The sequence below is a fragment of the Oncorhynchus mykiss genome, chromosome 2 (genome assembly GCF_013265735.2).
Source record: "Oncorhynchus mykiss isolate Arlee chromosome 2, USDA_OmykA_1.1, whole genome shotgun sequence".
NCBI classification, from domain to species: Eukaryota; Metazoa; Chordata; class Actinopteri; order Salmoniformes; family Salmonidae; genus Oncorhynchus; species Oncorhynchus mykiss.
In genome coordinates, this window is record NC_048566.1 from 76,627,568 (window position 1) to 76,651,682 (window position 24,115).

Here is a 24,115-nt window from a genome sequence, read left to right on the forward strand (position 1 = left end):
CTCAATGTCTTGCAAAGAAGGGCACCTATTGGTAGATGGGTAGATGATTTCCTAAGAGGAAGGAAACCGCTCAGGGATTTCACCATGAGGCCAATGGTGACTTTTAAACGGCTACAGAGTTTAATGGCTGTGATAATGTAGGAGAAAACTGAGGATGGATCAACAACATTGTAGTTACTCCTCAATACTAACCTAATTGACAGAGTGAAAAGAAGAAGCCTGTACAGAATCAAAATATTCCAAAACATGCATCCTGTTTGCACAAGGCACTAAAGTAATGCTGCAAAGAAAAATTGGCAAAGCAATTCACTTTTTGTCCTGAAACAAAGTGTCATGTTTGGGTCAAATCCAATACGACATAATACCGCTCTCCATATTTTCACGCATAGTGGTGGCTGCACCATGTTATGGGTATGCTTGTAATCATTAAGGACTGGGAAGTTTTTCAGGATAAAAAAGTAACCGAATGGAGCTAAGCACAGGCAAAATCCTAGAGGAAAACCTGGTTCAATCTGCTTTCCACCAGACACTGGGAGATTAATTTATCATTCAACAGGACAATAACCTAAAACACAAGGCCAAATCTACACGTGATTTGATTACCAAGAAGACAGGGAATTTTCCTGAGTGGCCGAGTTACAGTTTTGCCTTAAATCTACTTGAAAATCTATGGCATGACCTGAAAATGGTTATCTAACGATCATCAACAAGGATCATTGCACAATTTGAACACTACGAACAAAAGGAGCTGATCAAAAGCAGGGGAAAGGAGCTAAAAGGGACCAACTTCGGTCTCAATTACCAATTTCCATGGGAGATCAACGAACGTCGTAAGAGACTGTATCCTGTACAGAGGCAACAGAGGGAGAAGTGTGAGCGTGCCTTTCTCATTGTGGAAAAACTCTTTATCGATAGACAGTTATTCCGAGACAGCTCCATAACACCATGGCTGTACTAAATTCTACAGGGACTTCAGGTTATGAAAAAAAGAGATTATGGGAACTGTAAAAATATCTGAACACTATAAAGTGGATATAAACACACATGTACTCAATTACATGCTCGCTTATACATACGGACTTATACATGCACACACCTGATCTCGCTCTCTTCTCTCACTCTCTCTTTCTCACTTTTCTCTTTTCTCTCCCTCTCTCTCTATTGTCGAGAACTGTTTTATAATTTAATATGTTTCTTGTGTGTCTGTTTTTTTCTGTATTTGTCTACAAGTTTATACATGTTTGCAACAAGCAAGGGGAAGATATCAGAATAGGGGCATTGGGGAATAATAACAAATTGTACGGAATACATTTGTACTGTAGTGAAGCCGTCTAGAGTAATGCAAGGTCTCTTTCATGATCATGTGAAACGTCAATTGCTATGTAAATGCTGGGATGTGTTTTTCAATGATGTTAAAGGTATTTATGATGCAACTATGACGGGGATATGATAAGGATTACAATTATCATCATGAATATTAAGGCTATACGCACCACATGTTACACACAGACTCTCAACCATGCAAATTGGCAGAGTTATTATTTATTTGGACAGCACACATTATAGTGTTAGTCTTATACAGACATCTTACACAATCTCACTAAATCACATCCAATATCATACAGATTGTTAGGTTCTTATTTTTCAGAGTAAATAACTCACGGACACTAGAGAAGCTTTAACTAAGTTTAATTATTTCCAAGGATTCTGCACAGCTGTATTCAGACAGCAAAACATTTCTCTCCGTCACAGTTATGTACAACCCACTTAAGACACTCCTCCTTCTTTCCAATCCTTACATCTTATGGTTCAATAGGAAAAGGGTAACAGGATACCATTTTTATTTTATTTTATTATACCAAACCCTTATTACTCCCTTAAGGGGCTCTGACCTCACCTCCTGACCTCAACCCCTCCTTCACCTAATCCACAGATGCCCATCTGTCTTTCCTGTATCAACATGGTGCTCTCCTCCCGTCTCCCAACACATTCCAACGCCATCTGGCTTTCTACAGAAAACCATTAACTTCTGACAAAACCCAGTCGTCTCTTTCACTCCTAATATTCAATGCTTCTTCTCTATCATTTATTTAATATCTCAATCTTCAAAATGTCGAACCCAACAGTCCCTCCTCTTGAACAATAGCATCCTAATGTTCAATTCATATAAACTTGGAAATTACTAATAAATGTATAACAATGATAATAAAACAATCTAACAAATGATTATAAAACATGAATTAAACAAACAAACAACTAAACAAACAATTAACAAACAGTTACCGCGAGGTTTACAAATTCAGAGACTTATGGCCTCTGTAGTATGATCACACAATTATTCCCATCTATCATCACGTAACAAAATGCCATTCCAGCTGAATCTGTGGTCTTGTTATATGTCAGATGGAGCAGCTTTCAGTTTCTCCACTTCCCCCTTCTGGTTCCTAAGAGAGTGATACTTTCCTGCTGGGTTCCACAAAATGAAAGCCCTAAAAAGCTTCCACATGCTTTCGCCCAGTCTTCCCCTTTAGGCCCCAGGTTCCGAGAGGTGTTCCCAAGTCATGTCATTTTCACTTTGTTCCCCATCTTCTCCATTTCACCTGATAGGCATGACACCTGATATGCAAGTGCGTATCCCTAATCCACGTTACATCCTCTTGAGGTAACTCAGCACTGTATCTGCTTTCACATCAATGCCTTCGACATTTTATTCACAGTACAATTACCCCCCTATCCTCTATCATATGTTTCATTAACCAATAAAGCAGATAACCAGTGATCCAACTATGATGTTTATAGTAGCTCCCAGACCTAACCCATCTGTATGTCTTACAGTGGAATCTAGTCTCTCTCTCTCCGCTCCTCTGTCATGGCGTCTTCACTCACCCATTATGCAGCTGGACCTCACTTCACGTGAGAACTATGCACCCCCTCCATTGAGAGACACTACGATCTGAGAACTATGCACCCCCCAAGGAGAGACACTACGATCTGAGAACTATGCACCCCCCAAGGAGAGACACTACGATCTGAGAACTATGCACCCCCCAAGGAGACACACTACGATCTTTACCACTGCAGGTACTGTACGGAGTAGTGTGTCTCACCAAACAACGCTGTCCCAATACCCCCGCCTGGTGTCTCTTGATGTACACTCAATCTCCAGGATTCAGCCCATGCCCTTGGTTATATCTCTGCTTCTACCTGAGGATATACACACTGCAAACACATGGGTCATTTCCTGACAACATGATTTGTGATATTTGAATAACTGCATCCCCTGTCCTCCCATCGGTCCCCCAGTTACCAGTTACCAATCCTTGTGACATGAGTCGTCATAAACTGATATCCCAACAATGCTACTAAAGTAACCATTGCTACTTTCAACTTGGCCCATGACTATAGTCTCACAATACCCCTCATTTGCGCAGTAGTCCAATTCCATGCTATCAATATAGGATCCTTCGCTACTAGTACTGCTCCTTCAGTTACTGTCCCTACAACTCCTGCCGTGAAAATACCTCCTGCATGTAATCTGTCAAATGTTCACCGGCTGTTAGAAATTGGGGGAAAATTAATGAGTTGGGAATAATATCCAACATAACAATACTGAGTCACAGGTGTCCTGAACGTTTACCATAGTGTCTGAAATGCCACCACTATCTCTTCTACTCTCACCATGATCTAGGTATGTGTAATGTTCAATTAAATCCCCATATTGTGTACAGTTAGCTGTCCTCCCTCTTCTATGAGCTATCTCCTGTAACAATATGCGTCTCTGGGAATGATACTCCTCTATCTTTACATTTAACCCATAACACACTATACTCCTAATGCATTTTCTACAGTTATAAACATACTAACACATTCTCCATTCAGTTAATCAATATACATCATTCCCTCCTCTGGAACAATTAACACCCTCAAGTTTCACGAAACCTAAAAACATATTGACTTGAGAAGAAAAGCGAAACAAAGTACATGTTTAATAACTTAGCACCACTCATTGATGCAATGCAACATAAAAATTCGGAATACAGGGTAAGACAAAAAAACAAAAAACTTTCATGGTTGTCCGAAGCTATCATCCAGTGATTCCCCCAAACAAACTACCTCCCCTCAGGTTGACACTTAGAGATACGTTTCTGGAGACTCTCTCGGCCAAATAAATGTTAGCAGCGCCCTCCTCTCCTCATCGGGCTTCAGCAATTCTCTCTCGCTGTATCCCAATCACAACTAAAACATTTTTATCAATTATCCAACCCGAATGTAGAATGACTGACCTCAGTGCTTACTTACCTTTTCTTGCCTGTCATAACTCTTCTCATTACAGCCCCCCTGTCATGAGTGGCCTGGTAAAGAAAGATCAGTATCTCAATGCATTCTTAGTTTAAATAGTTAGCAGGGCTTATACCACCACCCCCATTTACTTCGCCCGGCACTTATCATTCTATCGTGTCTTCTTGAGATACCGTTTAGAGTTCATTTTCCCAACGGCACTTGTAACTTTTGCCTGTCACATTTCATGGCCCTTGATAATGTCCCCATTTTAATATCGAAGTAGATATTTCCGTTTCTCCCACATACACGATTCTCTCACCTGAGCTTGTTCTCTGTCTCCACTCTCACTCCACACGCGCTCTCAGCACCCCGACCCTGGTTTATGGCTAGGACTCAGATAGGAGTGGTAAAAGTCACTGACTCTCATTGCACGTCTTTGTCGCTCTTTCTTCAGCCAGTTAGGGAGGGTTTTGAAATTTACACACACTGTCTATGCTTAAATTATTCCTACCATGCATTAAGACACGATCTGACGTCACCTTCCATGATAACTGTTGTTATGATCTGTGTTTTTTTTAGGTTATGTTCATTACATTTCTGATTGAGGAAACCAGACAAACATTGACTATATGACGAATTAAGACATGAACCTTTTCTTAATACCATCTCTAAGATAAATGTCAAAAAGCATAACAATGTTACTGCTAAACTTTTTTATATATTAGCCCATACTCCCCTATTCTACTGGCGACCTCTAGGAAGAGTTAGCAGATCCTGAAGTTAGCACCCTAACCCCTCGCATAATTCCCACTCCAGGATCCCAATCTGGTGACATTTTTATCAAAACAAAAACACAACATGAAATCAGCAATATACATATCACAATCCATTTGAAGTAACTGTCATCCCTTATTAACATATATTTTCCTTTCTATGTGAAGCCTGAACACAGTACCACTGTATAAGTACCCAAAAACCATGACCTCAGGGAACTGGTAATTTTCCCCTTTCACACACATGATTAAACAAAAACATGTTAAATCAAAAATAAACAAATTCGAATAACTAATCAACTTAGAATTACAACTCTTCATAACTCCCTCTGGAAATAATAATAATCTCCTAAAGTAATGGTACAATTTGGATAGAGAATGGTGTTTCTCGTGAATTTTATAATGAAAACCCCCCGGTTCCGTCAATTTCTAATGAGGGTGATCATTTCTCATTAGGATTTTTTTTGTATACAGGGCTTTCTACACCATTAAAATGTTTCCTCTCCCTTCCTTTCCCTGTCCTTCGTAAACCATTTAAATACCTCTTTAAAACATTTCCATCCTCCTGCATACCCAATTTAACTGAATTGAAAAGACCCCATCCAGTACATCCCACAACACGGCGACACACGGCGTCTCTCCACCGAGTCTAACGATTCACTGGTCTCCTCTTCCCCATGATTCTCCATAACCACCACACCACATAAAAAAATGAAAAGTTAATTTTAGGTTTGGTAACCCCTATACTAATTCCTCGTGACATAAATAGTACTGTTAGGAGAACTGGAGAGACCGGGTCAGTCAATTACTAATATACTAATACTCTTAGTAAAATGATTTATCTTCAACTCGCAATATGTATTTTATATATATTTTTTAAATATTTTATTTTTGCATTTTCCAATTAAGAACATTCAAAACAAAAGTGAAAAGATATTAGACAACGATAGGACAAAGTGACAGTAACAGACGAGCGTAACAAAAAAAAAATAATAATTATAATTATATATACAAACATACAATAAGAAAAAAATAATAACGAGACATTGGATCACCTGCCGTAAGCTACATATTATACATTACGTGTGAAACATTATGTGAGGATTATATATAGATTCAATCATTGAGATGTGGGGGGAGATTCTCCATATAGTCAATAAAAGGTTGCCAAATTCTGTCAAATGTCTCACTTATTCCTCAAGCAGTAAGTGATTTTCTCCAAAGGGATACAACTATTAACTTCCAATAGCCACATTGCAACTGGCAGGGAGGAATCCAATTTCCATTTCAAGGCAATAGATTTCTTGGCAATCGCTAGCAATATTTCTGTTAGCTTTATAGTATGGCTTTGCCTAAGATTGGTGTTAGTAATGTTACCCAGTAGACAGACCTCCGGGTCTAAAGGGAATGCAACCCTGTGAATTGAGGATATGGTATTGCATACCCCCTGCCAGAAACTGTGTAGTTTTGAACACTGCCAAGTGGAATGGAGGAATGTTCCTTCATCTGAGCCACATCTAAAACACAGGGAGGAGATATCTGGGTTGAACTTGTGCAGTCTAGATTAAATTAAACTGGATCAGTCTGTATCTGGAGTTCAATGTGGATGTAACACCATCCCTACATAGGTCACTCCATATATCCTCATCAAGATCAATACCCAGATCTTTTTCCCATCTAAGTCGGGGTTTATCTAGCCCAGGCAGTGTTAGTCCTGACATAAGAGCATCATATACACGGGAAATGGTCTTGAACAGTGGTTGGTCTGCGTGGCAGAGTTGACATCTTAGGTAGGTTCCATTGTCCCTTGAGAGTCACCCTAATAAAATGTTGTAGTTGTAGGTAGCTAAAGAAGTCCCTGTTAGGCAAGTGGTATTTCTGTTTCAGCTGATCAAAAGACATAAGAACTCCCTCCTCGTAACAATGTTCCTGAAGAGTGATCCCCTTATCAGACCATGGTCTAAAGTTACTATTCTGGAAAAACATAGGGATCAATCAATTGTTCCATAAAGGGGTTTTAGGGGAAAGGAATCCCTCTCATCCGAACAGCTCACGCAGTTTGCACCATGCCAGGACAGAATGTATGATTAAAGGGTTGTCTGTGATGGTTTTTATAGATTTTCTGTCCCATTTGTAAAACAATTCTGCCCCAGTGTCATAATTTACCTCAAGCTTTTCAATGTTCAACCATGAGGGAGAGGGACCATTGTCAAACCTCTGAGCCAGAAATCTAGACTGTGTAGCCCAGTAGTACCTTCTAACATTGGGGAGGTTTAAGCCCCCTTGACTGTAATCAAGGGTCAGTTTATCCAGGCCAACCCTAGGGGTTTTGCCGTGCCAGATAAACCGTCTGGTCAGCTTGTCGAGAGAGGAAAAAAATGCTGCGGGAACAGGGATAGGGAGAGATTGAAACAGATATAGAAATCTGGGCAGGACATTCATTTTAATTACATTGATTCTACCCAGTAGAGTGAGAGGTAAGTCCATCCATTTACAAAGGTCAACCTCCACCTTTTGCAACAAACTGGCCAGATTGAGGTTATAGAGGTTGTTCAGATTACCATCCACCATTATGCCCAAATATGTGAAGCCCATATGCGACCATCTAAAAGGAAACTTGTGCTTGATGGTATGACGGTCAAAGACAGACAACGGTAAGATTTCGCTTTTATCAAAATTGACCTTATATCCAGAGAAAGAACTATAACACTGTAGTAGGATCTGCAAGTGAGAGAGGGAGTGTTCTGGGTTTGTTAGAAATAAGATAAGGTCGTCCGCAAAGAGTGATAATTTATGGGTATGGGGGCCCACCTCAAAGCCATGTATGTCAGGGCACGTTCTAATAGCCTCAGCCAACGGTTAGATGGCGAGGGCAAAGAGGTGGGGGCTAATTGGGCAACCTTGTCTGTTCCCCCTATAAAGAGGGAAAGAGGAGGAAGTAATCCCATTGGTAGCAATCCTAGCTTTAGGAGATTTATAGAGTGATTTTATCAAATTTACAAACACGGTACCTAAACCAAACTTTTCCAAGACGCGAAAGAGGTATGGCCATTCAACCCTATCAAAGGCCTTTTCAGCGTCGAGGGAGACTGCGACACTAGGCATTTTGTTTTTGTTAGCAAGGTGAATTATATCAAAGAACCTTCTGAGATTATTGGAGGACAATCTATTAATTATGAAGCCAGTCTGATCTGGGTTGACCAACAGGGGAAGACATGACTCCAGTCTCTTAGATAGCATCTTGGTGACCAGTGTACAATCTTTAGTGCACTTTAGCGGGTTTTTCCCTTTCTTGTGGATTACAGTAATCACTGCTTGAGAGAAGGACTCTGGAAAGCAGTTGTCTTCTCTGGCTTTTTTAAGTACCTCCATAAGGTACGGGACCAACAGCTCCCTAAATTCTTTATAGAACTCTGGAGGGAAGCCATCCTCCCCAGGAGATTTATTAGAAGGTAAGGATTTAATGGCCTCCAACAATTCAGGAACTGAGAAGTGTTCACTCAGGCGCTCGCTGTCTTCCCCTGACAGGCATGGGAGGTTGAGAGAGGAGAGAAAGGAGTCGATCTCTGATAGATCATCGCTTGATTGGGAAGTGTAGAGGTCTTCATAGTATTTCTTAAAAGTATTATTAATTTCAGTAGGGTCGAAAGATATCTCATTAGTAAGAGTTTCGATGGCATTAATTGTCCACTTACTTTCCTCTGCTTTCAGTTGCCATGCCAATACTTTGTGAGCTTTTTCTCCAAGCTTGTAATAACGCTGTTTTGATTTAGTGATGGCCCTCTCAGCTTGATATGTGTTCAGAATATTATATTTAAGTTTTTTATTTACCAAAAGCCTGTATAGATCTTTAGTCGGGCCTCTTTAGTAGGTTTTCTCTAGCTCGGAGATTTCAGATTCAAGGGCACTCAGTTCCGCACCGTGTTTTCTCTTCAGCCCTTTAGTATAGGAAATAATCTGTCCCCTCAGATAGGCCTTCAATGTGTCCCAAAGAATGAAGCTGTCAGGAGCAGAGGGTTTGTTTGTCAAAGTAAAAATATTGATCTGCTCTGTGATGAATGCACAAAATTCAGGTTGATTTAGGAGTGTAGAATTTAGTCTCCATCTATATGCTCCATTTACCTTGTTAGGAAAGGAGATTGATAATACCAGAGGAGAATGGTCACTAAGCAATCTGGGGAGATACTCGACATCTAACACTCAAACAGTTGTGTCGAAAGTAAAAAGTTATCTATGCGTGTGTGTGTCTTGTGTGGGTGTGAATAAAAAGAGTAGTCCCTATCCTGTGGGTGCAACTGTCTCCAGATGTCTAGTAAATTGAGATCTTTCATGAATGACATGGTGAGCTTGCCGGCTTTGGTAAGAAGTGAGGGTTTATCAGAAGACCTATCAAGAACTGTATCTAAGCAAAAATTAAAATCTCCTCCAACCAGTAGCTATCCTGGTGGTGCTTGAGCGACCTGAAGGAAGACATTCTGAATAAACATATGGTCATCGAAGTTAGGAGAATAAATATTCAATAGGGTCCAAGACTCTGAAAACATATGCCCCTGCACCAAAACAAACCTGCCAGAGGGATCAGAGATGGTGTTGTTGACGCAGAAGGGGATGTGTCTACCTATCAAAATTGCAGTTCCTCTTGCTTTGGAGTTAAGAGGATGCAAAAACTTGTCCTACCCATTCTCTCTTCAATTTCTTGTGTTCACTGGCTGTAAGATGTGTTTCTTGTAAAAACACAATGTCAGCCTTTAATTTCTTAAGGTATGTATAGACTCTTTTCCTTTTAATCGGGCTGTTAAGACCTTTTACGTTGAATGTGACATATTTTAGTGGATTAAGCATAGGTTGGGTTTCAAATATGTAACTGAATAGAAAACTATCATATGCAGATAATTAGGAAATGTTTCAACTTTGGTTTGAGCACAAAAGTGACCTATGTGTCTCTTTAGGAAGGAAACAATAAACATAGAAAAAGGGAAGAAAAAAATTAAGAAAAATCCCACCCACCCCGATTGTCAGACTAAAACAAAAATCCCAACAATCAAACATGAATACACTTGTAGAGAGACGTTGCTGCTCGCTTTCCATCTTGCTCTTACTAGCTAAACCTTGGCGTAAACTAAAACCTGCGAGCTCTCTAAGTTGAAAACAAACGTTGTGAATAGATATTTATGGCTGAATATTTACTGCTCACGGTAAGGGCTGCTTGAGTCTCTTTTCGAAAGATTAACATAAATGAGGGGGAAAGCAGTGGGCCTAAGCCCACTTATTGCTTCGCCCAGTAGATATGGACTAAAATATACTCTCCTGTAAATGTAATAGAACTCACCCAGGAAAGATACGATTAGTTGAAAATGTACAAATCAATTATAGTGACCGGGAGATACCAGCAGTTCAGTCCGGATAAGAAAATACAAAAGAACTGCATTTTATCCCCCAGAGAGACTGTCCTGGCTCAGACGTTGCTCAGTTCTTTGAGAAAAGTGTGCACTTCTCCCGGTGTGTTGAAGAGATGGATTCGGCCTTTGTACTGAACTCTCATCCGCGCAGGGTGGATGAGGTAGCCGGTGATGTTCTTCTCCTTCAGTGCTTTGGCGGTAGGTCTGAACTGCTTGCGACGTCTGGAGAGATCTGCGCTCATATCTGGGAAAAGGCTGACCCTCTTTCCATCGATGGTGAGGTCCCCTTTGGCTCTTGCGAGTTGCAGTATCTTCTCTCTGTCTTGGAAATGTAGGAACCTGATCAGGACGGCTCGTGGGGGCTCATCTGGCCGGGATTTCGGCGCTGATGTTCTGTGGGCGCGTTCGATTTCCAGCGGCTTGGTGAAGTTGATTATGCCTAGGACCTCCAGGATACATTGAGTGAAGAAACGGACCGGGTCACGGCCCTCGCTGTCCTCTTTCAATCCCACCACACGGATATTACTATGTCTACTCTGGTTCTCCATCTGATCTACCTTGTTTTTGAGGTAGGCATTGTCCTTTTGCAGTTGTATCAAGACCTGGTCATGTCTAGCGATGGTATCTTCAACTGTGCTAATGCGCAACTCTGCCTCAGTCGTTCTCAAAAGGAGATCATTCATGGAGGATTTCAGGTCGTCAATGGAAGAATGGAGTTCAGCCGATTTCTTATCTATTTTCATAGAAAGACCTCTGTTACCATCCTGAATTTCCCGGAGGAGAGTAGCCAGCATGTCGGCAGGCTCGCAAGAGGCTGCTGAGAGCCACAGTCTGGAACTGTCGTCTGAGTCATGAGGGCTAATGCTAATCCTGCTAGCTGTAGCGTTATCGTTATCTTGGGAATCAACTACGTTCTTGCCTCTTGGTCGGAGGTCCATGGCTCTTTGGGAAGGTAAGTACTTGACAATTTATCAGCCGATGTTAGAATATTGTTTCAACGTTGTTATTTAGGTGAAAATAGAATAACTTTGAAGAGCTTGGTTTGTCAACGTCTGCTCAGCTCTGCGGCATCACGTGCTCCCATCGCAATATGTGGTTTCTATTCGATTAGATAGATTGAAATTGTACGTTAAACATCACAGCATAGTTGAAAGATATATGTTGCATGAAAATCAGAAGAGGGTGGCCAGCAGAGATAGGTGGGAAGGGCTGAGGGAAGCTGAGGGTTGGAATGTGGAAATGGAGACAAGTGGGAGTGGAGTTTTTTTTTTACATTATTGTTTGCTGTTTTCTTCTGTTCTTTTTTCTCTTTAGTTCATTCTCTTGGTTGTTGGTGCTTGGGGGTGGGGAATGGAATTTTTTAAATTTTATTTAAAAATCTTGGGGGGAGCTGTGGGAGGGGTCTCGGATGGTTGAAGGACAGCTATTGGGGAACTGTGGGGTGATCTTGGAGGGTTCGTTCGGGTTCACATTTTTTTTTGGCCTGGTGGGAGATCTGTCAATGTTCCCTTGAGCAGGGCATTGACCCTGGATACTTCTGTGTATCGCTCTGAATGAGAGTCTGTTGGATGACTAGTATGGTGTAATTGTTAAGCGGGTTCACTGCAAGTATATTGTATGTCGTATGTTTCGGGGTACATAAAAAAATAAATACAAAAAAAATGTAAAACAATGATCAACAACCAATTTGACAGAGCTTGAAGAATTTTGAAAAGAATAAAGGGTAAATGTTGAACAATTCAGGTGTGGAAAGCTCTTAAAGACTCACAGCAATACTCACAGCTGTAATTGCTGCCAAAGATGCATCCACAAAGTTTTGACTTGTGTAAATGAGATATTTCTGTAATTCATTTTCAATACATGTTTTCACTTTGTAATTGTGAGGTATTGTGTGTAGATGGGTGAGAAAAAAATTGTTTAATTAATTTAGAATTCAGGATGTATCACAACAACAAAAAGTATGAAGGTACTTTTCCTTTTCTTCCCTGCCTGTTCTTTCTTCTCTCTCCATCTCTCTCTCTAACAGTGATTAATGCCCCTGCTCATATGCATTATTCATAGTATGACATAGCAAAGCAGTAGAAGACAAATAGGGTCAGTGGGTCTGTCTCTCAGATACTGTACTCTGGTAGATCTCTCCTCTATGTGCACTAATTTACAGAAAAGGAATGACATCATTGCTGGTGTTAGAGATATAATTAGGGCGATGAGAAAAGCCATTAGGATTATTAATCAATCACCAGTGACTAGATGATATTGATCAATCAGGAGGTAATCACTATTAATCCATCTGTTTTAGAATTGACATAGATTTAATATGAATATGTGAGTTTGGTTTCCTGTTATTGGATATATACTCGTAGAATGTGATGAACCGATAATGTGACACAAAGCAAACTAACACATTAACAAATATTACAGCAATTTTCTCCATCCAACAATATAAATATAGAGAGCTGCTTCAGTTATCTCCAACATTTCAAATCATGCCTGCCCTCCCCTAAATGAGAGCTGAGAGTCTGGAAGTCTAATCATGCTCCTCTTAGCCTGTGGATCCAGGGCTTATTCTGAAACAAGAACACACTCCCAAAAACACAGCAGAGAAACACACTACCAGCCAGCCAGGTGTATGCCAGCAGACTGCTCTCAGTCGTAACCATATGCAACACACTCTATATTGTGATTTGTAGTCATATTTTTATAGCTGTAAATGGGAGCTAGGTAGAGTATTCCATTGTAGCTGTTGTTCCTGTTGAGGTTCAATAGAGGTATTCTCCCTATTAGCTGTGCTCTATGGGCCTGATTCTGACTTAGAAAATGTACGCCATTGATACGGTCTTCTCAGTAGTTGGTATTCAGACTTACCTTATGCAGGTGCGTAAGCAGGCTTTACAGGCGTGGTTCCCTTGCACCTGCTGAACACATTTAATTAAGCCGCTGAAAATTCCCACTTGCTGGACAACAGATATTTGTGTGGAGTTTTTTTCAATAGGGTTTTCAGTGCATTTATCTTAAGGCATCCATTTAAATACGGTGTACCTTTAATTATACTTTTGTCGACAGACTACCATACATAGAAAGAACACGCGTTCAGATTATAGGGATACATGAAAGCCATCTAAATAAACTCTGAAAAAAAAGAAACATCCCTTTTTCAGGACTCTGTCTTTGAAAAGATCATTTGTAAAAATCCAAATAACACCACAGATCTTCATTGTAAAGGGTTTAAACACTGTTTCCCATGCTTGTTCAATGAACCATAAACAATTAATGGACCTGTGGACATGTTGTTAAGACACTAGCAGCTTACAGGCAGTAGGCAATTAAGGTCACAGTTATGAAAACTTAGGACATTAAAGAGGCCTTTCTACTGATTCTAAAAAAACACCAAAAGAAAGATGCCCAGGGTTCCTGCTCATCTGCGTGAATGTGCCTTAGGCATGCTGCAAGGAGGCATGAGGACTGCAGATGTGGCCAGGGCAATAAATTGCAGTGTCTGTACTGTGAGATACCTAAGACAGCGCTACAGGTAGACAGAAGGGACAGCTGATCATCCTCGCAGTGGCAGACCACGTGTAACAACACCTGTACAGGATCTGTACAACCGAACATCACACCTGCGGGACAGGTACAGGATGGCAACAACAACTGCCCGAGTTACACCAGGAACGCACAAATCAAATCAAATTTGTCACACACATTGTTAGCAGATGTTAATGCGAGTCTAGCGAAATGCTTGTACTTTTAGTTCCGACCATGCAGTAATATCTAACAAGTAATCTAACCTAACATTTATTACATCAATTTTTCATTATCAAAGTGGCAAGAGATGAGTCAGTATGTTGGCAGCAGCCACTCAATGTTAGTGATAGCTGTTTAACAGTCTGATGGCCTTGAGATGGAAGCTGTTTTCAGTCTCTCGGTCCCCACGTTGATGCACCTGTACTGACCTCGCCTTCTGGATGATAACGGGGTGAACAGACAGTGGCTCGGGTGGTTGTTGTCCTTGATGATCTTTATGGCCTTCCTGTGACATTGGGTGGTGTAGGTGTCCTGGAGGGCAGGGAATTTGCCCCCGGTGATGCGTTGTGCAGACCTCACTACCCTCTGGAGAGCCTTACGGTTGTGGGCGGAGCAGTTGCCGTACCAGGCGGTGATACAGCCCGACAGGATGCTCTCGATTGTGTGTTTTTAGTGTCACGCCAAATTTCTTCAGCCTCCTAAGGTTTCTGCGTCTTCTTCACCACGCTTTCTGTGTGGGTGGACCATTTCAGTTTGTCAGTGATGTGTACGCCGAGGAACTTTAACCTTTCCACCTTCTCCACTACTGTCCTGTCGATGTGGATAGGGGGCGGCTCCCTCTGACGTTTCCTGAAGTCCACGATCATCTCCTTTGTTTTGTTGACATTGAGTGTGAGGTTATTTTCCTGACACCACACTGAGGGCCCTCACCTCCTCCCTGTAGGCTGTCTCGTCGTTGTTGGTAATCAAGCCTACCATTTTAGTGTTGTCTGCAATCTTGATGATTGAGTTGGACGCGTGCATGGCCACCCAGTCATGGCTGAACAGGGAGTACAGGAGACTGCTGAGAACGCACCCTTGTGGGGCCCCAGTGTTGAGGATCAGCGGGGTGGAGATGTTGTTACCTACCCTCACCACCTGGGGGCGGCCCGTCAGGAAGTCCAATGACGAGTTTGGAGGGTACTATGGTGTTAAATGCTGAGCTGTAGTCAATGAACAGCATTCTTACATAGGTATTCCTCTTGTCCACATGGGTTAGGGCAGTGTGCAGTGTGATTGCGTCGTCTGTGGATCTAGGTGGGCGGTAAGCAAATTGGAGTGGGTCTAGTGTGTCAGGAAGGGTGGTGTTGATATGGTCCTTGACTAGTCTCTCAAAGCACTTCATGATGACGGAAGTGAGTGCTACGCCCCGTAGTCATTTAGCTCAGTAACCTTCACTTTCTTGGGAACAGGAACAATGGTGGCCCTCTTGAGCATGTGGGAACAGCAGACTGGGATAAGGATTGATTGAATATGTCCGTAAACACACCAGCCAGCTGGTCTGCGCATGCTCTGAGGACACGGCTGGGGATGCCGTCTGGGCCGGCAGCCTTGCGAGGGTTAACACGTTTAAATGTTTTACTCACGTTGGCTGCGGTGAAGGAGAGTCTGCAGGTTTTGGTGGCGGGTCGTGTCAGTGGCACTGTGTTGTCCTCAAAGCGAGCAAAGAAATTGTTTAATTTGTCTGGGAGCAAGACATCGTGTTCCGCGACGGGGCTGGTTTTCCTTTTGTAGTCCGTGATTGACTGTAGACCCTGCCACATACCTCTCGTGTCTGAGCCGTTGAAATTGCGACTCTACTTTGTCTCTATACTGATACTTAGCTTGTTTGATTGCCTTATGGAGGGAATAGCTAGACTGTTTGTATTCATGGTCATGTTTCCGGTCACCTTGCCCTGATTAAAAGCAGTGGTTCGCGCTTTCAGTTTTTGCGCGAATGCTGCCATCATTGCACGGTTTCTGGTTGGGGAATGTTTTAATAGACGCTGTGGGTACAACATCACTGATGCACTTGCTAATAAACTCTCTCACCAAATCAGCGTATTCATCAATGTTATTGTCCGACGCTATGCGGAACATATCCCAGTCGACGTGATTGAAGCAATCTTGAAGCGTGGAATCCGATTGTTCGAACCAGCGTTGAACATACCTGAACACGGGTGCTTCCTGTTTTAGTTTCTGTCTATAGGCTGCGAGCAACAAAATGGAGTCGTGGTCAGATTTTCCGAAAGGAGGGCGAGGGAGGGCTTTATATGCGTCACGGAAGTTAGAATAACAATAATCCAGGGTTTTGCCAGCCCGGGTCGTGCATTCGATATGCTGATAAAATTTAGGGAGCCTTGTGTGGTTTCCAGATTACATAGAGTCAAATTAAGTTCTTTTAGGGCCGTCGATGTGTCTGATTGGGGTGGGATATACATGACTGTGATTATGATCGAAGAGAATTCTCTTGGTAGATAATGCTGTCGGCATTTGATTGTAAGGAATTCTAGGTCAGGTGAACAGAAGGACTTGAGTTCCTGTATGTTGTTATGATCATACCACGTCTCGTTAATCATAAGGCATACACCCCCGCCCTTCTTCTTACCAGAGAGATATTTGTTTCTGTCAGCGTGATGCGTGAAGAAGCCGGGTGGCTGTACCAACTCTGATGACGTATCCCGAGTGAGCCATGTTTCCATGAAACAAAGAACGTTACAATCTCTTATGTCTCTCTGGAATGCTGTCCTTGCTCGGATTTCATCTACCTTGTTGTCAAGAGACTGGACATTGGCGAGTAGTATGCTCGGGACCGGTGCGCGATGTGCCCAGGTAATGGACCAAACAGAGGATCCGCTTCGGGAAAGTTGTATTCCTGGTCGTAATGTTGGTGAGTTGACGTTGCTCTTATATCCAATAGTTCCTCCCGACTGTATTTAATAAAACCTAATATTTCCTGGGGTAACAATGTAAGAAATAACACATGAAAAAACTAAATACTGCATAGTTTCCTAGGATTGCGAGGCGGCCATCTCTGTCGTCGCAGTCAGTGCTCAGACTGTCCGCAATAGGCTGAGAGAGACTGGACTGAGGACTTGCAGGCCTGTTGTAACACAGGTCCTCAACAGACATCACCGGCAACAATGTCGCCAACAAAGTGCTCTTCACTGACGAGGCATGGTTTTATCTCACCAGGGGTGATGGTCGGATTCGTGTTTATCGTCGATGGAATGAGCATTACACCGAGGCAGGTACTCTGGAGCGGGATCGATTTAGAGATGAGGGTCCGTCATGGTCTGGGGTGGTGTATCACAGCATCATCGGACTGAGCTTGTTGTCATTGCAGGCAATATCAATGCTGTGCTTTACAGGGAAGACATCCTCCTCCCTCATGTGGTACCCTTCCTGCAGGCTCATCCTGACATGACATTCCAGCATGACAATGCCACCAGCCATATTTCTCGTTCTGTGCGTGATTTCCTGCAAGACAGTTATGTCAGTGTTCTGCCATGGCCCAAGAAGAGCCCGGATCTCAATCCCATTGAAGAGAGTGGGGTAACATCTCACAGCAAGAACTGGCAAATCTGGTGCAGTCCATGAGGAGGAGATGCGCTGCAGTACTTAATGCCACCAGATACTGACTGTTACTTTTGATTTTGACCGCCCCCCACCCCCCCCCCCCCCCATTATTTCATTTCTGTAAGTCACATGTCTGTGGAACTTGTTCAATTTATGTCTCAGTTGTTGAATCTTGTTATGTTCATACAAATATTTACACATGTTAAGTTTGCTGAAAATAAACACAGTTGACAGTGAGAGGACATTTATTTTTTTTGCTGAGGTTATATACATATTCGTCTCCGTTTCAGCACCAACTGGTAAACGTAAAAATACTCTCATATTGTAGGTTATTTAGGCACATTTTGGAGTTAGGAAAGTATGTATGAGTCATTAAAAAAATGGTTTGGAGAGCCTTTACACACAAAATACTGTATAGTGATGAATACAAAATACCGTGGTTTGATTCATCCTGGAAGTTGTCATATTAAAGTTCAATCCATGACATTTTGGAAGGTGGGGAAAAAGTTTACAATAGGGGTTGAACAATAATCCTATAAATATACCCTAATCCTTACTAATCATGGAACTGTATGACAGTGGTCCAGTCGTGGTGAATCGTGCACCAGGCTCCAGGTTTAACCTGCTATGTGTGGTCTGACTTCCATAATGATTCAAATAGGCTACATGTCCTATATTACTGCACAACGTTGCCTAATATGCTCCACTAATGCTACCGACCCCCAGGAACAACTACACAGACCTGAGAGGAAAGAAAGATAATCAGAATTAAATGGAATGATGCAAAATATAAGCTACATATTGAAGAAACTAACACTAAAGTGACAGTTATAAATGTATGTGGTATTACTGACGGTGGCTCCCGATAGTGGCTAATATTTAAAATGATACAAGGTCAGAATACTGTGTACCTGTGGACACACTTCCGCCACTTATTCATTTCTTAGATCTCCCCTCCGAACAAATACCAGGTGAATAGCATGCTGTTCTCATGATGAAGTTCAAGGTCAGAATACTCATAGAGGAAAGCGCATCAAAATGGAATTACGTTCCATTTACGGAATCTTAACTCAGCCCATATGAGCTGTGATGGGCTTCTTGCTGTAGCTGTGCTGTTGTGTTATGGCTAACAGCCTCTGTTTTAGCCATGTTCATTAGAGAAGGCTGCTCTCTCTCTTTCTCACTCTCCCTCTATCAGAAAACCCAACCCTGTCAAACCAGGTTACATTCAGGATCACTGAACTTTTCAGTAAGCAATATAGCTAGTATTTAGATCAGAAACAACCTTGAGCTGAAAGTCAGATATATGTGCATGTCCATTAGCAGAATACTTGTGACCGACACTGCATAATCATTTAATTTATCTGGATGCAATGATGTCTCCTATCCTTGAGACAGAAAGAGGTGAAAACTCATTCATAATATCCCTCTGGTTTTCCCCAGTCAGCAGAAGGGGGGAATGTCAGCTCTGTCTGTACCCACTAGGAGGGATGTCCTTGGGAACCTGAGAACTGCGGATCGCTCCTCAAAAGACACACACAAACACACAGTCATATTTATAGTTGTCCACTCTCTCCACCTTCATCAAGGATCAGATTGTAGTCGTGATAGGGAGAGGAATAAAATTCCTATATGTTTAATACCCAATTAAATTAATACACTCAGCCCATTTCTAAGGATTTGTAAGAAACTTATTTGCAAAAAATGGGCGGAGACCAGTCTCAAAATCAAGCACTAGCGTTTATTCTCGATAGTACTGAACATGATACAATTTACAACAGGTTATAAACTGAAAATGACGTCAAATCAAATGTATTTATATAGCCCTTCGTACATCAGCTGATATCTCAAAGTGCTGTACAGAAACCCAGCCTAAAACCCCAAACAGCAAGCAATGCAGGTGTAGAAGCACGGTGGCTAGGAAAAACTCCCTAGAAAGACCAGAACCTAGGAAGAAACCTAGAGAGGAACCAGGCTATGTGGGGTGGCCAGTCCTCTTCTGGCTGTGCCGGGTGGAGATTATAACAGAACATGGCCAAGATGTTCAAATGTTCATAAATGACAAGCATGCAATAATAATAAGGCAGAACAGTTGAAACTGGAGCAGCTGCACGGCCAGGTGGACTGGGGACAGCAAGGAGTCATCATGTCAGGTAGTCCTGAGGCATGGTCCTAGGGCTCAGGTCCTCAGAGAGAGAGAGAAAGAAAGAGAGAAAGAGAGAATTAGAGAGAGCACACTTAAATTCACACAGGACACCAAATAGGACAGGAGAAGTACTCCAGATATAACAAACTGACCCTAGCCCCCCAACACATAAACTACTGCAGCATAAATACTGGAGGCTGAGACAGGAGGGGTCAGGAGACTCTGTGGCCCCATCCGAGGACACCCCCGGACAGGGCCAAACAGGAAGGATATAACCCCACCCACTTTTCCAAAGCACAGCCCCCACACCACTAGAAGAATATCTTCAACCACCAACCAACCCAGACAGGATGATCACATCAGTGACTCAACCCACTCAGTTGACGCACCCCTCCCAGGGACGGTATGAGAGAGCCCCAGTAAGCCAGTGACACAGCCCCTGTAATAGGGTTAGAGGCAGAGAATCCCAGTGGAAAGAGGGGAACTGGCCAGGCAGAGACAGCAAGGGCGGTTCGTTGCTCCAGAGCCTTTCCGTTGTCCTTCCCACTCCTGGGCCAGACTACACTCAGTCATATGACCCACTGAAGAGATGAGTCTTCAGTAAAGACTTAAAGGTTGAGACCGAGTTTGCGTCTCTGACATGGGTAGGTTTCGAACGTCATTAGGTTTCGAACTGTCCCGTCTCTCCCCCCCACTCCGGTACAATGGCAGTGTAGTTCTCAAGCCTTCCTACATCGTCTCTATCCCCAATTTAGATAATTTATGACCAAGCCAAGGTCTTCCTGTGTAGATAAGCATTCTAGCCAGTCTGACGATAAGTTCATTCGTTTCTACCAAGGAACAGACAGTCATTGTTCTAATTCTTGATTATACTTACACACATTATATTCAGTACTAGGATTAAAAGAAAATTCATACATCTATACAGAAACATAATAGTATTCTGTTTAGTCAGTCCTGATTGAAATGTATACATAATTAGTCATTTTTTATAAAAAAAATCCCTTAACAAGTCGTTCAACTTATTTAGGTTATCATGACCTCTTCTGATTGATCTGGTGATGTTTTACTGTAGATAAATGATGTCATATGTCAATGTTTAGATGTCCTCACTGTTATGAGTACATGATATCATAAATACACAACACTATCAATATGACTAAAATATTACTAGATAATATAAAAATGTAGATCACATATTATTTTCTACTAATAAAAAGCAATCGCCCATAAAATATGTGAAGTATCTCTTGTACAGTAGGCTATGTCATTGACTTGCTCAGATAAAATGTACAGTATCTGTCACATGTATTAAACATTTAGGTACATATAAGTGTCTTTATAATGGCTGAAAGCTTAAATTCTTGTTAATCTAATGGCACTGTTTGATTTACAGTAGCTATTACAGTGAAAACATGCCATGCGATTGTTTGAGCCATAGGATTTGTATCCAGGTAGCTAATTTTCTATATGAACTTTTACTTGCCTTTCTAAGAGGGGGGTCTCTTAAAAAAAAATCTCCATATCTATTGTGTTATATTCTCCTACATTATTTTATCATTTCTACAAACATCAAAGTGTTTTCTTTCCAATGGTACAAATTATATACATATCCTGGCTTCAGGGCCTGAGCAACAGGCAGTTCACTTTGGGCACGTCATTCAGGTGGAAATTGAGAAAAAAGGGGCCTAGCCCTAAGAAGTTATTAAATAGTACCCGCAAAACACCAGTTTCAACGTCAACAGTGAAGAGACGAGTTGCAAAGAAAAAGCCATAACTCTGTCCAGTGTCTGTGTTCTTTTGCCCATCTTAATTTTTTATTTTTATTGGTCAGTCTGAGATATGGCTTTTCTCTGCAACTCTGCCTAGAAGGCCAGCATCCCGGAGTCACTTCTTCACTGTTGATTGCAGTGCTTTGATGTGTGTTTGAACGCTGATACGTATACTGCAGTGCATGATTACAGAATGTTGTGTTATATTCTTCTTGTAGGCTGCTATGGGTTTACCTGTCCCACACCTTTCTCTGAAAATTATTGCAAGGTGACTCTGGGGTTGTTGCTTTTGTTCCCTTTTTATTATCTCTCTCTCTCTCTCTCTCTGTCTATCTCTCTGTCAGGACTGTCTGATTCTGGAGAAGAGCGATATGCACCACCCGGTCTGCTCCTTCCAGGACGACTTCCAGGAGTTTGAGATGATCGATGACGAGGATGAGGAGGATGAGGAAGAGGAAGATGAAGACGAGGTGGATCCTGACGCTCCTCCCTCCCCCACCGCTTCCCCTCCTTCTTCCCCCACCCTTGGCACGCTGAAGAGCCGGCCCACTACCCTCAACCTCACCACCGCTGTCTCACAGGTACACATGCACGCACACACTCAACCTCCAACCTTATCACATTTAACACCAAACTTTGCATTCTGCTCTCCTCTGATTTGGTAAATTATGCTGACCTCGCTCTTTTTCTTTCTCTCTCTCAGGACTCACTGAACAACAACAGCAGTCTTTCTCCAAAGAAGGGCAGCTGGCAGGACTCTCTACGCAACCCTACCTCACAGGGTGAGTACTATGCTGTTATACTGTTACCACTCCCCCCTACTCATTATTTATCCAATACTAATTCACTGCCAACACCTAGCAGCTAATTTCCTCCAAATGTCCAAGTATTTAAAAAATAAATGTATACTTTTTAAAATGTTCTTGTTTGGAAGGCTACACGCACAATACACAAATTCATATAATTGAATAGTTTTTTTTGTCCCGCATCCCGCAACCAAACAATCATGCCCGCATTTTATCATCATATTTAAACACAAGTAATAAAAAATTCAAAAGTTTGATTTGCTGTATTTTTCAGTCAGACATTCCGACCTGTCTTACAGTCATGTTGCGCTTATGAAAGATATATATCATAAGGATGTGTGACTGGTGATGTTAAACACTCCAATTGTTGTTGAGATCTGATATTCTGCGCAGCGCAAGATGAGACTTAGGCCAATGTCATAGGCCAATGTCATAGGCCTATCGTCAGCCAATCACATTTCTCAAATCCTTTCGGGCTACGTTCCAGCTAAACTTAGCGAGGACAGTTAGCCTTAACTACTTTTTAAAAAGTGTGTTTCTGACAAAGGTCATTTCGTTAAACTTTTGAGGCTATACATGGCCATATTTGCTTCTACTTTACACAAACCCATTTTAAAAGCCCCCCTTCCTGTTTTAAATTTCCTGAGACCAACCAGAAGTGTTCCTTGGCCAAATATTCCCAGATTTTCATAAAACATGTGGTCTCTTTTCTGTATCAACAAATTTTGTGCGAGGCAAAAGAGTAGGCTAAGTGTGCTTCAATGAGCTTGTTCGGTGCAGCGGGTGCATTGCTCTGCCACTTCTCACAACGGTGCTCCTTTAGTCAAATTAGATCAAAGCTGAATCAATGTCTTGGAAGATCACATAATTATTCATTTGCATTCTACATAACAGAACCAAATATAATAGCTTAGTATAATGATACTGTTACACCAAAAAACCCACCGTAGTCATTTCTTATGACATTTTAGGATGGTTAGCTGAATCGCTAAACTCAGCAGCGTGCGCTACTAGGCAGAATTTACTTGGATTGAAACCAAATACAGGAAGGCTTTATAGTTTGTTGACACCATCTGCTCTAATTTGCTTATGAAAAAGTAATTGAAGAAGATTTAAATGCATATTCCTATGAAACTGATTGAGATCAAATGATCGGCATGCAGATGCAGTTTGGACATATCACTGGTAAAACGTGAAGAATTATCATTCCTAATTGACAGTGATGATGGCCTATTTTGAAATGAGCTATACTTGGTGTTTAAAGGTATTAAAAAGATAAACATTTATTGAGACATTGTGTGGGTGCACTGTATGCATATTGTATAATTAAACAAGAAGGCACGAGGGGGTGTGGTAAATGGCCAATATACCACGGCTAAGAGCTGTTCTTACGCACGACGCATTGCGGAGTGCCTGGGCACATCCCTTAGCAGTGGTATATAATCCATATACCACAAACTCCCGAGGTGCCTTATTGCTATTATAAACTGGTTACCAACGTAATTAGAGCAGTAAAAATGTATATTTTGTCATACCCATGGTATACCTGTCTGTCAGCCAATCAGCATTCAGGGTCGAACTTCCCAGTTTATGATGATATATATGTGGAATTCCTAGTCTTTGGCAGCGTTTGGAACTGCCTATCTGCAGTCAAGAAAGCAGAGTTCATCTCAGTCTATCCTGCCCTTCACTCCCTTGACCTTTTGGCCCTGACGGAGACATGGATCACCCCAGAGAACACTGCTACTCTAGCTGCGCTTCTCTCATACTCCGAGAGCATCTGGTCGTTGCGGTGGTGGCACAGGGATACTCATTTCTC

At 41.9% G+C, this 24,115-nt stretch overlaps 1 protein-coding gene across 3 annotated transcripts in view; it reads left to right on the forward strand.

Moving 5' to 3' along the window:
* Positions 1–24,115, forward strand: part of mapk8ip2 (mitogen-activated protein kinase 8 interacting protein 2) — a 135,398-nt gene that overhangs the window by 88,892 nt on the left and 22,391 nt on the right. For all 3 annotated transcript variants that reach the window (XM_021572567.2, XM_021572576.2, XM_021572558.2), the window contains 2 exons: positions 21,835–22,071; positions 22,194–22,272. In XM_021572567.2, the coding sequence (XP_021428242.2) occupies positions 21,835–22,071; positions 22,194–22,272 (316 nt within the window). The remainder of the gene's footprint in view (positions 1–21,834; positions 22,072–22,193; positions 22,273–24,115) is intronic.